Source organism: Ptychodera flava, chromosome 16 (genome assembly GCF_041260155.1).
Source record: "Ptychodera flava strain L36383 chromosome 16, AS_Pfla_20210202, whole genome shotgun sequence".
Lineage (NCBI taxonomy): Eukaryota > Metazoa > Hemichordata > Enteropneusta > Ptychoderidae > Ptychodera > Ptychodera flava.
This window is the reverse complement of record NC_091943.1, coordinates 15,873,255-15,891,168: the sequence shown is the minus strand read 5'-3', so window position 1 is coordinate 15,891,168 and position 17,914 is coordinate 15,873,255. Positions and strand designations below refer to the sequence as shown.

Here is a 17,914-nt window from a genome sequence, read left to right as displayed (position 1 = left end):
TACATAGTGTCTTTAAGTGTCCGAAAACATACTCAGCTGCGTTGAAGTCAGGCGAGTAAGTTGGCGTGAAAATGTACTGTATTCCCATGAGATCTAATAATTGTGCCAAAAGTTCACCTCCACGATTGTGATGAGTTTGGCAATTGTCAACAATGACGACGTCGCCAACCATGAGCGAAGGACTACCATCGTCCTTACCAAATTTGCTGCCTAGAAACGAATCAGTGTCAGGCGCCCCATCCACTACGTTTGCATGACAAATGCCCGCATGGGCGCTGACAAGTAGATTCAGCGTTACATTTGGTTGTTTAGCGTACCGCTGTATTTCAACACAGCGAGTGCCGATAGCTGCATGTCCGTACAGGCTATTACAAACTCCCGGATAACTAAATCCTGATTCGTCAAAAAAGAGAGAGTAAGAGATGGCATTCAATTATTGAGTCGATGGTGAAAAAATACGATGGGTTCGAGAATAAAACAAAAATACGGTAAATCCTGTACAGAAAGAGCTTGAACGGCGCGGTATCACGTTTCCTGCGCCCGAATCTACATAAACGCCCGATCGAGGAGGTGGTGTTAGCTTCAGCGAAAGTGGGATTGCGTCAACCTAGCAATCTCCGCAGCACGCAGCTCAATTTAGATTGCTGCCTTCGTATTGCCAGTACTACACACCTTATCCGTATTATGCGATGCCACCTTCATCACCGTACGTCTATTATCAACGTCCAGGTGAAATTCCGACAACAGCGAGCACACCGTCAGCGACTGTGACTGTGACCGACTCCTCCACCCCTCTGCCGCTAAACACATCAGCGACTAGTATCCGTACCGAATGGTTCCAACCCATTCCCAAAGAACCTCCACCATCGTATCCACAAACACCTTGAATTGCAAGGAACACGACTGGTATTGCCAGGCTTACGAACTTGTTGACATTTTCTTGCGTGTTCTGTTTTTAAAATTTTAGTGTTTCCCTAGACCCTATCCATACTTAGGGTCAAATTTGCCCCCAAACGGAAAGCCTTCGTTTCTGAGTCGGATAAAATCGTTGAAATATTGAAATTTAACTTTTTTCATTAGTTTTTGTTCTAGATATGGATATGTTTATCTAACATCCATGATGAAATCAACACGTTCAAAACAGTCCTGGTAACGCCAGCACGCCTTTCAACAAAAAGGTTACATGATATTTGCTACATTGTCTGTATGTTTTGTCTGTAATAAACGTCAGTTGCTACGTTTATTTGTTGCGCGGCACGAGAGAGAGTCCACGGTGACTCCGTTTTGGCCGTAAGTAAATATTATATGTATTATATATATGATATATATATATATATATATATATATATATATATATATATATATATACATACATACATACATACATACATACATACATACATACATATATTTATTTATTTATTTACCACTTGCTGGTCCATCGTCACCAGGGCAACCGCATACACTAACGAGACAAAGCGCTGCAACTTGTGCCTCGCAGAAAAACTCTGCATAATCAATGCAGACAAGAACAGTCTACTCAACAAAAGGTCCGAACTTGTCTCTAAATGCCGCCACGAAAACAAATTTTACTTAATGAACCATACCTGGGATCCCACCTAGAAAATGGAACTGCCCACTACATTCCAACTCCTCAGCCACCTGGGTGCCAAAGAACATTTTATGTATGCCAAGAGCAAGAATAGTCTGGTTCCCTGACCCATTTCCCCGGTAGAGGGCGTGGGGAAATATAGGGTCAGGTACCGGGTAGCCATCTTGAACAGAATTTTGTTCAAGATGGCGGAGGTTGGTCACCTGACAGAACATGCTACAACAAATATGGCTACTGCCATGAAAACGCCGGTCAAATCGACTGGATCAGAATTATGTTCGAACACTGGTATCCAAACCAAAAACATTGGCGCACGAGACGGGAAACATAAACTGAAAGGATTAATCCAGAAGTACGGGGAAATAGAGATGATTGCTGGTTGTGATATCGCAGCAGTACTTGTTGCGTGTATCGAATGCGCTAGGGTCATCATGAGGTCATCGCTGACTGTGGCGTGACCCCAATGACCCGAGCACGTTCGATACACGCCACAAGTACTGCTGCGATATCAAAGCTAATTGAAAGCAAACTTTGTTGGAACTGTGAACGACGATTGATTTCGATGGATAGAATGGTGTCCGAATTTCGTGAAAAATGCCAGGCATCATGTCGACGTTCTAAAAGTATTAAGAGGTGTGCTAAATCACAATGGCTAAATCATGGAGGTAGAAAGTCTTTCTTTCTACCTCCACGGCTTTGTGGTACAAACAAGAAGTTGGTGTCAAGTGAGCCTGAAAGTGCGAACCCAAGAAACATGAGAAAAAGTTACAAGTGTTACTTTCATCCAATCACAGCTTGTTTTATTTTAACCCAATAGCGTCCATGTTTACATTAGCCGGTACCTGACCCTATATTTCCCCACGCCCTCTACCGGGGAAATGGGTCAGGGAACCAGACTAGAGCAAGAATTCCTCAGTCAGTTGTCTGATGACCACATAGAGTGCGAAAATTAGAGTCACAACTCAGTTACTTTGTCACTCCAGGCAAACCTGAAGTGTATATATATATATATATATATATATATATATATATATATATATATATATATATATATATATATATATATATATCATTATACCATGGAGGTAGTAACTACCTCCATCATTATACCTATAGTCCTTCGTGAATTATAGTCCATCTGATCGTCCATTTTGCTCACTATCCGTCATATTGCGTTTAAGTAAAGATAACCGAACCATGCACAATTGCTATAGACGAAGTTAGCCTGGAAATGGAGATTCTTTGCCGAGGGCTTTTTTGTTAGCGTCCGCGCGACTATCATCCGAAGGCTTTGCAGTCACTTCTAACTCATCTACCAATGAGATTGATAGTAAACTGGCAAAACGTCGAATTTTCCCTTCACACCCGGATTACGCGCCACACACCCGGTACTCATTCAGGTTGTACCAACATCTACAGTTGAGCTACACGCGTCTGTGAAAGGCCACAAGTTAAGTACAATCGACCCATCCTGCGCGCCGCGGCGTCAGTCGGTACTTTTATCCCCAGGAAACCGTCGTCAGAACTGCGCCTGTGCGAGTTTCTTGTTATAAACAATGCATTTCGTACACGATTTCTCGATGCACCTAATCATTATAGCTGCAACATTTAAATTATACGATTTAGATTATGACACACATGTTTTAACTTTCATCAATCACCATCGTACCTTGGATACAGTGTTTACATTGGTCGTATGGGTCCCATACGACCTATAACTATGAGCGCAGTTCCGACGACTGTATCCCTTTGAGTTTGCTGTAGCTTGAAGATGCTTGAACGATTTTCCGCACAGTATTCTCCCAATTTGAGTCTGCCATGTTACTTATCGCCTGCTTCTGCAGCATTTCTCTTTTTCCGATAATCCATACCTAAAACGACTCTCTTCAGTATAACACTCCCATCACGCGCATCCCAAGGTTCATCGCAGAGGGCGCTAACGGTAACGTGTAAGTCGCCATGAAAGAAAAAATAGTTGCACTGCATCATACACAGGCTCTAGAGTCAATGCAGGCGAACCGCTAGCCGCCACTGATATTGTATCAGTGGCGGCTAGCGGTTCGCCTGCATTGACTCTAGAGCCTGTGCTATTGACCACAAAGCCTCGAGTCATCCCTTATCATGGTAATTTCGCGGCCAGTGGTCTACAGTCCATTCGTCAATTTTCAACACTTTGCATGCATTTAAAACGGAAGGAACCTCTACAATGTTGTCGGAGAACAAATGACACATCATTGAACATTATTAATAGGACTAAGCAGAGCCTATGTGTTATCCGTCTACCAATCAGACTCTTTGGTAACTTTCGTCCAATGACTGTGGACTATAATCTCCCGCCAAAAAAATGTTTATCCTTTGGTGTTCTATTACATTCGGTGCATGCGCTTTGGTGCCTTTACATGTAATTGCTACAGTTGTGTTCCGGTTGGCGCCTTTTCTATCTCACGGCGTGTTCAGTAATAAAGCTTGTGTTCTTAGCATGAACTGGTGTCGTTCGCAGTTCTGTGTAAAAGTCAGACAAGAACCTTGATCATAAAACCCCATCACGACATTTTTTGGTGCCGAGACCAGGATTAGGATGTCTGACGAGGAGCAGCAACCAACTCAAGCCGAGCAACTGGCAACGAAATTGGCCAAGTTGAAACTCAAGCGCAGGGGACAACGTGCCCAAATGACGAGGCTGTTCAACCGTGCAGAACAACTCACATCAACGTTCGCTGCAGCTGAGAACAAGACTGAAGCTTACAGGATACTCACAGCATTGAACACTCAACTGACTCAGAAATACGAATCTTTAACTAAGATCGAAGAAGATATCTTAGATAATACGGATGAAGCAAGCTACGATGCTGCGAGCCAAGAATCCGGCGACTACATGTCCGAGATATTCGAGAGAAACGACAAGATCACTGATTTCATCAAAAACAACAAACCGAACAATGTGACTGGCCCATCGGCGAACTCCGACACCGCTACTCAAGACACATCGAAGGAAAACGGTCGCATTACCGAAACTACAGCTGAAAACTTTCTCAGGAAACGTACTCGAGTGGGTGAGTTTCTACGACACTTTCAAATCGTCCATCCATAATGATAAGAACCTCGAGAACATTCAAAAGTTCACATACTTACGCAGCGTTTAACTGATGAAGCTGCCCGTACGATTAGCGGTCTCGCCTTGACAAACTCCAACTACGACCATGCTTTAGAGCTACTCATCGAACGCTACCGACAGAATCATTTGATCATCGATGCGCACATGACTGCACTGTGGCAGATTCCTCAACCTACGAGTGACATTAACAGTCTGAGATTGTTTTATGACACATTAGAAAGTCATATTCGCGGTTTACAATCACTTGGCAAAGAAGAGAACGCTTATGGAGAACTTCTCATTCCCATGATTCGAGATAAACTACCTAACAATATTCGGAAACAGATCGCAAGAGATCACGGAAACAAGGCTTGGACTTTACCAGAGTTGCGCAAAGCCATCCTACGGGAAATCGACGCCATTCAAGCCGGAGTTCCACTCGATGAGTTATCGGTTGCGGACACAGCAACACAGCCTAATATGACCGCTTATTTCATACTAAGGCCGCATCTACGCGCACAACAAAGCCTTTGAGAATCAAAACATGCGTGTTTTGTAAGGGAAATCACTACACAAGTGATTGCCAAGTTGTCACCGACCCGAAACGTCGCTTAGACATTGTCAAACGCGATCGTCTCTGTTACAATTGCCTTGGAAAGCATCGCGTGAGCGATTGCAAGTCTCGTTACACTTGCAAGATCTGCAAGCGTAAACATCACTCTACCCTTCATGACACCAAATCAGCTACACCGTCTGAGAAAAAGGGAACTTCTGAAGTTCATGTGGCATTGGCGAAAACAGACGACACAAAGGGGAAATCTACACCCAACGGATCGGTTCTCCTCAAGACGGCAGTCATTCCTATGTCGGTCGGCGATAGGAAACCTATCAACGCTACCGTGCTGTTTGACGATGGGTCCAACAGAACTTTTATCACGCAGCGATTTGCTGACAAACTCAACTTGAAATCGGACACTCATGAGAACGTTAGCCTGTCAACATTCGGGGACAATTCGAAACAAATTCATTCCATGAAAAGTGCAATGGTAACTTTGCACGAACAGAATGGGCATACCAGTACTGTTAACGCCCTGATAATTCCCGAGATTTCGTCCAACCTATTCAACCACGTGTCAGCAGAAATACTCAACTCAGACCATCTACGGGGATTAAAGCTTGCCCACCAGTTTCCAATGTTAAAACTATGGAAATTGATGTACTCATCGGAGCTGATCAATATTGGAACTTTGTTGGAAACCATATCGTGCGCGGGGCAGGTCCAACTGCAATATCATCTAAGTTCGGCTACTTGTTGTCCGGTCCTACTGGAAAGCGTGGGAATTGGACTCTGACATTAATATTCATCACGTGAACGTAGAAACACACACCGACGATGACATACGAAACTGGTGGAATTTAGAGCTCATCGGAGTGAAGGCAGACTCGCAAAATGATGAAAATACCGACTTCGAAACATATCGGGACACTCATCTACGTGTTGAAAATGGTAAATACATTGCCCGTTTACCATGGAAAACTGATCATCCGCCACTGCCTTCAAACTATGCGGCAACTGAAAATCGCACGCGCGCTATGGTTCGCCGTTTGGCCCCTGACTTAACGAAGAGATATGACGATATCATCACCGATCAACTGCGCCGAGACTTCGTCGAGAAGATTCAAGATGACAACAAAACTGAAGGACATTATTTGCCGCATCGAGCTGTCAAGAAGGACTCAGTTACCACTCCAATACGTATTGTATACGACTGCAGTAGCAAACAAAATGCTGACTCGGCAAGTCTAAACGACTGTCTTCAAACTGGGCCGTCATTAATCAATGATTTACCTGCCATTTTGCTACGATTTCGCGCTAACCGAATCGCTTTCGTCAGTGACATTGAAAAGGCATTCTTAAACATACGTCTAGAGGAAGACGAGCGTCAATACACCAAATTTCTTTGGTTATCGGACATTCGTGATCCCGAAAGTCCATTTGATGTTTATCAATTCAAGTCTGTTCTGTTTGGGGCGGCTTGTTCCCCATTCATGCTCAACGCTGTAATCAAGACTCACTTGGAAAGTAATGCCTCCATACCGACTGCTGATGACCTCAAACATAATATTTATGTTGACAATGTGATAGACGGTGCCAAGTCTGATGAAAAGGCCGTGTCATATTACAACGACGCAAACCACCTCATGCAGTCGTGTGGTTCAAGCTGCGCTCATGGACGTCCAACAGTGAACGACTATGTGAACTCGCAAAACAGGACGATATCTACGAACCCTCTCGTGATGTACCAGTACTCGGCCTGCGTTGGGAACCAGAAAGCGACAAGATGACCTACTCAGAAAATAATAGCGAGCCTATTCCAAATGAATTGATAACGAAACGAGATGTTCTCAGTTCCTCCGCTACACTGTACGACCCACTGGGCTTCGTAGCTCCAGTTCACATCAGAGCTAAACTCTTTGTACAGTCACTATGGAAACGCGGGCTCCCTTGGGACGAACCGCTCGATGCTGAATTGAACTCTCAATGGATACAGATCGCAGCGGACTTGAATGCTACACGCAAGACGACAATAAACCGCCAATACTTCTCAGGGAATAAAGATAACGACGACTGCGAAGTTCATGTTTTCGCTGACGCCAGCACTACCGCCTACGGAGCTGTAGTTTATCTCCGCAGTTCAAGTGAAACTTCTATCGTTATGGCCAAGGCACGCGTCGCTCCAACGTCCGATTTGTCACTGCCTCGGTTAGAACTGATGGCCGCCCTGATTGGCACTCGACTCAGCAAATTCGTAATAAACGCTCTCTCCGGCAAGATAAACATTACACAGCGGTATCTCTGGTCGGACAGTCAAATTGCGTTGTATTGGATCAACAGTGTCAAGAAGCTGCCGATCTTCGTAAGCAATCGCGTCAGAGAGATCAATGGTTTTCGTCACATCTACAAATATTGCCCCTCCGCTGACAACCCAGCTGATTTGTTAACTCGAGGCATTACCTCTGATCACTAGCCAATTCTACTCTATGGTGGAACGGCCCTACTTGGTTGAAAGAAAATGGAGACTGGCCAATCTGTGAACTGTTTGATAGCGCAGTACACCATATCGCTACAACGGACGACTTCATGATCGAGCCTCACACACAAATCGATGCTGAGGTTGCCGATAAAATGCAACACGTTGAGGATCTTTCTCGCCGATCCACTGAGAACATCGGCTCATCAAACACGGAAATCGACCCCACAGTTGACGTTGGCATACAATACGCGGTGGACATTACTCGTTTCAGCTCGTTAGACAAACTATTCCGCGTTACTTCGTATGTATTTCGTTTCAAATCTCGACTGCAGCGAAACAGAGACACGCCGTCAGGAGTAGTCTCACCGGACGAGATACGACATGCTGAACAAATCTGGATAAAGACGTACAATCTGAGATATATACAGACACTATTCATTCCATGAGGATGAATGTGAAGAGGTTCGGACCGTTGGTTCAACAACTCAACCTATCTCGATAACGAGGGCACACTTCGATGTGGCAGCCGTGTACACAATGCAGCATTGGACTATGTCACGAAATTTCCAGCGTTGCTGCCTTCTCACCATGAATTCACTAAACTGGTCGTTCTGAAAGCACACGAACGCGTATTCCATGGAGGAGTCCAGTCGACTGTAACACATTTCGTCAACAGTACTAGATACCGAAAATACGACGTATCGTTAGCAAGATTCTTCACAACTGTGTTACCTGTCTGAAAGTTGAAGGAAAGCCGTACACTAACCCAGTCCAAGCTCCGCTGCCTACATATCGCGTGAACATCACCCCTCCATTCAGTGTGACGGGGGTCGACTTCACGGGGGCTCTCCTCACCAAGGCTATTGATGGTAAACAAAACAAGGCATACGTGTGCCTGTTTACCTGTGCGGTTACACGGCCATACACTTGGAATTGGTACCGGATTTGACGACTAAAACATTTCTACTCGCGTTTCGCCGTTTTGCTGCAAGACGATCCCTGCCTAGCCGAATGTTATCCGACAACGCCTCGACGTACATCTCTGGAGCCGAGGAGATACGCTCCTTGCTCGACACGCCTGATGTTCGAGATTATCTCTCATCTCAGCGAGTGAAATGGACTTTCATACCCAAACGTGCGCCGTGGTTTGGCGGCTTTTGGGAGCGGCTCATAAGTCTCACGAAGAATGCGATTAAAAAGGTTCTCGGTCGATCATTCATCACGTATGATGAGCTTGCTACCGTCGTCACCGAAATTGAGACTGTATTAAATGATCGCCCACTCACCTTCGTTTCATCCAGTGCGGATGATGACGTTAGCCTGACCCCAAATCACCTGTTACATGGTAGAAGCTTGACCTCACTACCATACATCACAGTCTCCGATGAAGAAATCGAAGACCCGACTTTTGGAAACCACAATGATGTTAACAGACGTTACGCACATTTGTCAAATCTCCAACAACAGTTCTGGAAGCGATGGTCAACCGAGTATTTGACAGCTTTGAGAGAACGTCACTCCGGTTCCGGAAACAAGCACAATGTAATTAAAGTGGGAGATGTGGTACTGATCCATAGTGATATCGATCGTAGGATGAAATGGCAGCTCGGGACTGTGAAGAGACTTGTTTATGGACGTGACAAGTTGGTGCGATCAGCTGAAATCTCCACCGCCAGGGGACACACCAACCGCCCTATACACAAGTTATACCCCCTTGAGGTAGCCTCTCAAGAATTATCATCATCTGAAGACAAAGATGTGAACGAGCGGGAAGACATCCATCGGCAAGAAATTTCTGCTGAGAAAACCAATGACCCGCCCGAGTCGGGGAGACCGTCCAGAGATGCGGCCATTGCAGCCAGGATGAGAATATCCGAACTTTCATAAAATTGTTGTAACTGTTGAGACAATTAACTCTTTGAAATTTCTGAGTTTTTTGTTCAAACGAATCATTTATTGATAATTCATATTGAAAGTGTTCAAGATTATCTTTCGTCGCCGGGAGAATGTCGGAGAACAAATGACACATCATTTGAACATTATTAATAGGACTAAGCAGAGCCTATGTGTTATCCTTCTACCAATCAGACTCTTCGGTAACTTTCGTCCAATGACTGTGGACTATAATCTCCCGCCAAAAAAATGTTTATCCTTTGGTGTTCTATTACATTCGGTGCATGCGCTTTGGTGCCTTTACATGTAATTGCTACAGTTGTGTTCCGGTTGGCGCCTTTTTTATCTCACGGCGTGTTCAGTAATAAAGCTTGTGTTCTTAGCATGAACTGGTGTCGTTCGCAGTTCTGTGTAAAAGTCAGACAAGAACCTTGATCATAAAACCCCATCACGACAAATGTTAACAAATAGGGCTGAAATTTGAACTTGAACCGCGTTCATATCACTGATTTTGCATTGAAAGGACAGCATGGATATTTGAATAAATTTAAGGTGCCGGTACGGACTTTAATGAATGGTTTAACAAATCTCATGGGAAAAGTTGCCCCTTTACATTGTGAGGATCTTCACTATAGATATTCAAATTACATTGTTGGTGGGCGATGTTGATTTGCATTTACTAAAGCAATATACATAAATTACGTTGCACTGCAAGGCAAGAACCACACTCATTATCTCTGCCTAACAAACGGCATTTGTCACGGGTTTGCAGACAACGCGGATACACCGAGACCAAGGTTGTCTACAGCCCATTAAAAAAAACAACTTTACACAGAACATGGAAAAACAGAGACCCGGCCCTCAGGGCGTCTCAGGTCTTCTGACCTTTTCCGGATACCAAATCACTGCGTTAACCTGTCTAAATATTGCTTTTCGTCTCGGGCAATGACACTTTTAAATAGTGTCTATCGTTTTGATATTGCTTTGTTTACCAGTCTTAGTGCTTTTAAAACCCAAGTGTCATCTGTTTTATTTTCTCTTGCTGATAGTCATTTTACTACCGAGAGTTTTTGATGTTTGTCAGTCTCTGTTGTTACTTGTTTAGTGCCTTTTTTAAAATTAGTTTCTGCATATTGTAATTTGTCTTTTTCATGTTTTAATTTTTCTCTGTTTGCATCCAGTTATTGGGGTATGCCTGTTGGATGTCAGAATGAATAAAATAAAATAAAAATAAAATAAAATAAATCTATGATTCTCGCTCGTACCTCCATCGTACAACAATTTGTAACTTCACTTCCAGTGACGCAAGGCAAGGCTGTCAAGACGTCGCCGAGCGAATTTCTGTCGGTTGATGGCGGTGACCGACGGGCGTTTTCGCGACAAACTTGCCACAAAATAGCAACGTAATTGGTGGACAGACGTTATGTGACATCTGATTTTCTAAAACTTTGAAGATGGAATTTTCAAGTCATTTACATTCCAGTCACTTTTTTTTAATTTGCCACAACCCCCACTATAGGGCGACTCACACACGATCTTTGACTGTTGCTTCTCTCCGCATATGCGGGCAAGTGACAATTACAAGGAGAAACACTTTTTGTTTGCATTCTGTGTCACTCATGATCTGTCAAGTGTCAGCAAAAGCGTACACACCATCTTTTCAAGTGTCTACGTCAAAATCGCGGTATCGTATTGTGAGGCTACACTGTTGATTCTTGTGCAGCGTACAAAAGCGTGATATATAATATTGCTGCTAAATTTTAGCGCAGGTTTTTAACAAAACCAATATTATGTACACAGCAAATGAGCGTTCTTTCTTCCGAATTGTCCCTACAGAGTTGAAACGACTCTGACTATTACGCTGTAGTCTGTCGCAATTTACTCAACAAACTTATGAAGTTCAACACCATCCGCGTTCGACTCCTCTTTTTTCCGTTTACTTCACGTCAAACAGGCCTGGAAGTTCCAAGCATTTGATGAGACGCAGTTTTTCACACTCATACCTTACTCATTGCAAGTGAACATTGTTTAATTCTGATTATACAGCCTGATGAAGCTGTCCGCCTAAAAAAGGCGATTTTTAATTAATTTTGTGAGCTAGAAACTGTGGCATAACTGTCGGTCGTATCTGTTGACTGAGACCTCGCTTCAGGGTCTCCATGCATTATGGAAGTCACTTTAAACAGACGGGAAATCATGCAAAACACATCTTATAAACAGACGGGAAATGAGAATGCATTATCTGAAGAGATTTTGGCCAACATGGTTCGTTTTACTCAGAGTGGGTCTACTTATCGGAATCAGAATAAACATTTAATTATGCCAGAGTTGCTTCATTAGAGCTCTGTTGCTAAAAGCATACAATCGGTGGAACACTCCCCTCTTTGCAATTAACGGACGACCTTCAAACATAGCCCCTCCACCATGAAGGCTTCTGGATCAAAACAGATCCACACATCACTTGCACAGGTTGTTCTAAAGGGGGATACATAAAGCTCCTGCCAAGAATTTGAACTTTGTTTAAAGATGATTAAAAACAATTTTACTTTATCAGAATGCATCCATTTTTCGCTTTCAAAAGCAGCATTATATATACGACACTAGCATGTTCAAAATTGGGGACATTTTTTTGAAATGGAGCAGCATTTTTCAAAGATTTTTCGGCCATCAATATCACGTTTTGAGGAGCGGAGAGCAATGCGGCTATGACGGTAAAGTTTGCAATTGAGGCCTGATACATCCGGGTACGACAGGTGATGACCTTTAAAGTGTTAACCTTGCAAAAATGTTAATTTTGAGTCTATCAACCCGATTGTTATTTCAAGAAGAAAGGGTCACATAATGCTACAGTTGTAAAAATCAAGGCCGAAACTTGTGAGGGCTCACTTGAAAATAGTGGTCAATTATTTTGAATCTGGGGAGGCAAAGAGACACGTTACACAAACCATTTTACATTAAAAAAAGCAATTTATTTTATTACACAACGGAGTGACGATTCGTCTCTGGAAAGTGTACAGCAATTTTTTAAAAGCCGTTGTGAGAATGTTTTTTTAGTAGTTGGGTCCCAAGGGATCCCAATTAAAAAATTGCACTGTGGCCGATGCAAGTGACTGCCGGTTGAACTTTATGCCATGTTAGACAAGTGTTAGAAAGAAACGACCGAAGTTTGGAATATTTGCGGCGTATTTTTTGAACTGGTGTCCTTGGTTACTGGAATGGCAATTGATCTGTCGGGTGAAAACTTTCGGATGCAGAGTCACCGAACCGACGGGAAGTTGCGTCATTTCCGGTTAGGCGTCGAAGTCCTGAGACGTGCGGCAAAGTCCGTCCGTTCTTCATCTATAAGCACCGTCATGTCAGCCTTCACGACGACTTTCAAGAATACATGGCATAAAAACTTCATACTGGCAACATCAGCTCTTTTTAAATATATCTGAAAAAAAAGATGAAATGTTTTTAATACAAAGTTCCGTCAATTTTATAGCGTTGTGTTGGGGCATTTATTATTATTGAGGAAACAAGTTGCTTCTGCTGAGATAAATTTAAATCGATTAGATTAACCAATTGACATTTTATACTGTCAAGTATAAACAGTAAGCTTTATATCACCAATGCTTAAAATATCTTTCACTGAATTCGACGCGAACAATTGTTCATTTACATAAAAGTGACGTGAACTAGTGGAGACAGTTTGGAGATGCGAATCAAATGATTAATGTATTAACCAATAGAAAATTCACCAGCTCAAATCGTGTACTGAATACCATACCGGTCCACTGTGACCTGCGAGAGAATTGGCCACGAGGAAATGTCGATTTCAGATCGCGAGGCACACCGGAGCAACTAAATATATAGCCAGGATCTCCCTCACTGACAGGCAGCAGAGAATGTCCACACCGCAAAGAGTAGCAACTTACCCATGGTTCAGGATTCTAACGGAACAAAGCCATGAAGAAAGCAGCTGCAATGAGAAGGATGTTTGCGGAGACAACTGGGAATCCACTGGTGTCCTCTGTAAAGAACAAAACACAAAAGGAAATTTTGACACGATATCAGAGTTTGTTATATTTGCTTGGTGGGTGAGGGGGTATTGCGAGAAACTGTAACAGATGTTATTTCTCCGCCACAATAAAGAAGTTGAACCATTGCAACTAACATTCACGGTTTTTATTCCCGCGCAAACAATGACAACCCGCGGCCTAAACTTGAAACTGGAACACCGCCAGACGAAGTTACGTAACTAATGTGGTGAAACTGATTCAAGTAAAGTCTTACCTGTCGTGGCGGCGGCGGCGGCAGTCGTCGCTCCTGTTCCAGCTGCAGCTATAGAATAAACAGAGAAAAAGTGAGTACATGTAGAAACGGTTTTACTTGGTTCTAATCTCGTATTTGGTATTAACTAAATCATGTAGTATAATACTATTGTCAAGGATGCCTAGTTTTCAAACTTTCTCCTGCCGTTTTTTTCAAAACCTGACCGTCTGTGTCTTCTGCCAATTAAAGTGCATTCATCCAGATTTTTGAATGTGAATAGTGAATACTGACATTTGCATTTCGTGAAAGGATGGTCATGATGAATCTGTCAAATAAAAAGAGCTAGACATAAAATTTCAATTTACCTGTTGTGGCGGCTGCGGTTGGGGCAGCTGTAGTGGCTGTACGTATGAAAAAGAAATGAAAGTTAGAAAAAAAATCACAAAAATTCACACTCAGCAGGGACCTAAGATTGCGTCTCGCTTAAATCACAGTATGGAAGATCCGAAGACTAGAAAAAAGTAGATGATCGGCCCAAGAAGCCGTACGGTCCTCTACTGCTTGAATTGGCCTGTGTATGAGGGATGTGTACACATCAGTGGTCACTGTTTGGTTTGAAATTCCTTACTGGGCTTAGACATTTTGAACTATCTTCAGAAAGAGGTCACATGTCTCTGCCCCACCTCAAACTCTTGCCTGTTGCACAAGAAATCTTAAAAAAAGGGATGATGACGATACAATGATGGATAAAATTCAACATGGTTTTGCTAAATTTTTGTACAATGACCGTGAGCCACGCCCTACGCAGAAATTTCTAGAAACAGGCCGGCGGCGCGGAAGACGCGCAGAGGCACCTCCCAATCACAGTCTCTCCATTGCACGTATACGTCATATGTAGGTGCATACGAATGAACCACCTGGGGAGTATACACTAAAGAGAGTATTGACAGCTTACCGAATGCTACTGATAGCATGCAACCCAAAATAACGGCTGTGAGGAGAGTACGCATCTTTGTCCTGAAATGGAGGTGAAAAAGAAGTATTAAATGTCAGTTGTACCATGGAGGTAGCTACTACCTCCATGGTTGTACCGTCAAAGAAAAACGTTGCGCCAGCGATACCATGCGTGCGGGCGTTTTCAAAAAGGTGATGAAAAATCATACGGGTGCGAAAATGTTGATTTGAGAGCTCGAAAATGTTTTCAAGTTGAAAACAGGTGAAGGGCTGAAGGTCGTTTGCTTTTTTTGCTGTAATATTATCACGGCCGGGGGACTTTCGATTTGCAAGTATGTATGTTGCCAAAGCAATTAAATAAAGAGCAATAAAGAAAAGTATGGCCTTGTATTTGTATCAGTGATGTTGCCACAACACAGTGGCACCGTATAACGTGCCGCGCGCACGGATACCCGGTTGCGAGGCGACCAGAGCAGTTCCCGGGAACCCACGACGCGCACAATGGAAACTAGTGGCGACGAATCTGTGAAACGCAATTCATTTGTACAAGACCAGACGTGCAGCTATTAGCCAACATCAGCGCCAAGCCATTCATGGTAGACAAAAGATGCAATTTTACTTAGTACTTAAAAGTTATTACGCAACATCAGCGGCAACAGCACACATACCCTTCTCTAAACGGAAAGAAAATGCGAAAATTTTGGAAAAAATATTGTCGCCGAATTATATACCATTTTCTTCCAGAAAGAACATGAAATATTTGATGCAAGATTGTAACTGAACCGCAAAAAGATGGCTACTGTTTGAATAGTAGATTTGTGGATGTATCTCCATGTGGTGAGAAGAAATTACGACAACGTGAAATTACATTTTCCTGAATGGGTTCGAAAATGTGTAATTTCAGAAGGGTGCAACTTGTAAGCATTGTAAACAGGAACCATATTTAACAAGTGGGAAAGCATTTTCAAGGCACTGAACGTTGGGTCACATTAGCAACAAGCTAAAGAAGCAACTTCCTCGTGTTGAACCGCGCCGAACTGCAATGATTCATGGCACGCTCGCAGATTTTGGTTACATCACAAAATCACAGTTTATTCACAACCGTTCGGTTATAGGTAGGCTTCTAGTCAATCAAAAACTGAAAAATTGAAGCTCGATCGACAGAAACAAGATCAACTCACCTTCTTATAACTGTAAACTCGGCTGTACAGATGTAAGCTGTTCTCCTAGACTCTTGCAAGTGAAAGTATCTCGGGCGGAGTCAAGCTTTTTAAAAGGATACAGCGAGGCTTGGCGTATTGCCAAATAAGGTCAACGCAATCACACATGGAATGTTTTCATTGGTTATCGCTTTAGCCATGGCGACCAATATGATAACTTATTCAAATTGTGTGTATTTCACATCTCGATTGGTCAAGAGTTACGTAAGCTGACCTTCAGTGGCAAAACAGCGGCCGTAACCAACGCCCATGCGACATCGCCATAACAACTTTCACACATAGTAAAGTGCTAAGCAGTAGAGTGGCCAAGACTCAAGTGGGTTGCAATTATGGCAAATGACCTGTACATTGAAATTGATCACGACTGGAAAACGTGCACCGCGAAATGAAGAATTGGGCCTGGCCAGCTCACAAGCAAAAGTCAGTGCATGCAGTGTGGCTAGACTCCTCCAAGAAGACTTTCCGCCATGATTCCATGATTACCTTGCTATTCCCTCTTGTCGCCCCTCTTTAATGCATGCATGTATGTATGTATGTATGTATGTATGTATGTATGTATGTATGTATGTATGTATGTATGTATGTATGTATGTATATATGTACGTATGTATGTATGTATGTATGTATGTATGTATGTATGTATGTATATATGTATGTATGTATGTATGTATGTATGTATGTATGTATGGGTGTATGTATGTATGTATGTATTTTAACTTCAATCCTTTACCAATATTATCATTTACTACAACGCCGCGTCCATTCTCATACTCTTATTGTCACACATACAAATTATTAAATCACATCTTTCACTTCTATCTGTCAGTGTCAATAGGTACAGAAAAAATATATAATATAAAATGTAAGTTTGAAAAATGAAGATCAACTTCAAATCCATAATCATGATCTCAGCCACACCTGCTGCGGGCCCCTTCATAAAATTCCGGATGTAATGGCCGCTTGGTTAATCTTCGACATATACTTTAAGTTATGACAAAAAATGACTGCATGCTTGGATGAAGGTAAAAAAGAGGACTTCACGCTGCTTGCCACCATGCCGCAAATCATAATACAGTTAATCGATAAATAAATTTGATTATATAGCGCTGGACGTATGTTTATTCAGAGCTGTTTTGATTTGTTTATTCAGAGAAATCAACGAAGACCTTATAAACGAATTCAAGGTACCTGAGAGACGGACAGGGGAAGAGTTGCACGGTAAACACGAGTTCAAAATGGGGAAGCTTAGCTGCCTTTCAAACATGCCGCCTTTGTCAATACTGGTTACGGTATTGCATGGCACGGCCATTCCTTCCGTTGATAGCAGTCATGGTGTAACCTCCCCTATATAGTGCTCCGTGGTCTGCGGTGGAAGCACAGGCCTGATGGGGACAAGCACGCCACAACACAGTGACAAAAAGTAACCTATATGTGGCGACATGACAGTACGGCTATCGTGCTGTCTGGATATCGCTTTCGTTTCCTTCGATCGGGTTTTCAGGGTTTTACGTTTAAGGTAGAACGCACCTCGGGGACAAAAATTCAGGCCTTCAAATTTTATCACTTTTCTTCTGACCTACCACTTGTGGGGGCTCATTTTGAAGCTCTCGGCGAAAGATATGTTTTCACCGTCTTAGTTTTTCGGAAATCGAAAATTTTATTTTTTCTCATAGAGTTAACACAGGGATGGCGGCCATTTTGGATTTCAAATATCGAGAAATCACAAGTTATTTGTCTCACTAGTACCAAAGTCTGCACGGTGACCCCTGATTTTTATTCTTGCTTTGGTAAGAGAATGGTTGAAAGTTTCATTGAGGAAAGTTAGAGCAAAAGTTTAAGTCTTTCACTTTCG

At 42.8% G+C, this 17,914-nt stretch overlaps 4 protein-coding genes across 5 annotated transcripts; 3 read left to right on the top strand and 1 right to left on the bottom strand.

Moving 5' to 3' along the window:
* Window positions 1–6,299: 6,299 nt before the first annotated feature.
* LOC139114997 (uncharacterized) lies at window positions 6,300–7,052 on the top strand. The gene has a single exon (XM_070676906.1). It carries the CDS (start codon window positions 6,300–6,302, stop codon window positions 7,050–7,052), a length of 753 nt encoding a protein of 250 aa, XP_070533007.1.
* LOC139114996 (uncharacterized) lies at window positions 7,049–7,735 on the top strand. Its single transcript, XM_070676905.1, has one exon. The coding sequence runs from the start codon at window positions 7,049–7,051 to the stop codon at window positions 7,733–7,735; it is 687 nt and encodes a 228-aa protein (XP_070533006.1).
* Window positions 7,736–8,752: 1,017 nt separating this feature from the next.
* LOC139114995 (uncharacterized) lies at window positions 8,753–9,628 on the top strand. The gene has a single exon (XM_070676904.1). It carries the CDS (start codon window positions 8,753–8,755, stop codon window positions 9,626–9,628), a length of 876 nt encoding a protein of 291 aa, XP_070533005.1.
* Window positions 9,629–12,581: 2,953 nt separating this feature from the next.
* On the bottom strand, window positions 12,582–16,164 carry LOC139114129 (uncharacterized). 2 transcript variants are annotated; one of them, XR_011547803.1, is made up of 6 exons: window positions 16,024–16,164; window positions 14,844–14,905; window positions 14,254–14,289; window positions 13,910–13,957; window positions 13,552–13,646; window positions 12,582–13,067 (listed from the first exon to the last, which is right to left on the bottom strand). XR_011547803.1 is itself a non-coding variant. In XM_070675658.1 (6 exons), exons 1-5 carry the CDS (start codon window positions 15,010–15,012, stop codon window positions 13,559–13,561), a joined length of 309 nt encoding a protein of 102 aa, XP_070531759.1. In that variant the 5' UTR covers window positions 15,013–15,027; the 3' UTR covers window positions 12,582–13,067; window positions 13,552–13,558. The 2 variants fall into 2 exon arrangements, 1 of the variants encoding a protein (XP_070531759.1); XM_070675658.1 differs by lacking the exon at window positions 16,024–16,164 and adding an exon at window positions 14,981–15,027 and having other exon boundaries at window positions 14,844–14,948.
* Between the last annotated feature and the right edge of the window lie 1,750 nt (window positions 16,165–17,914).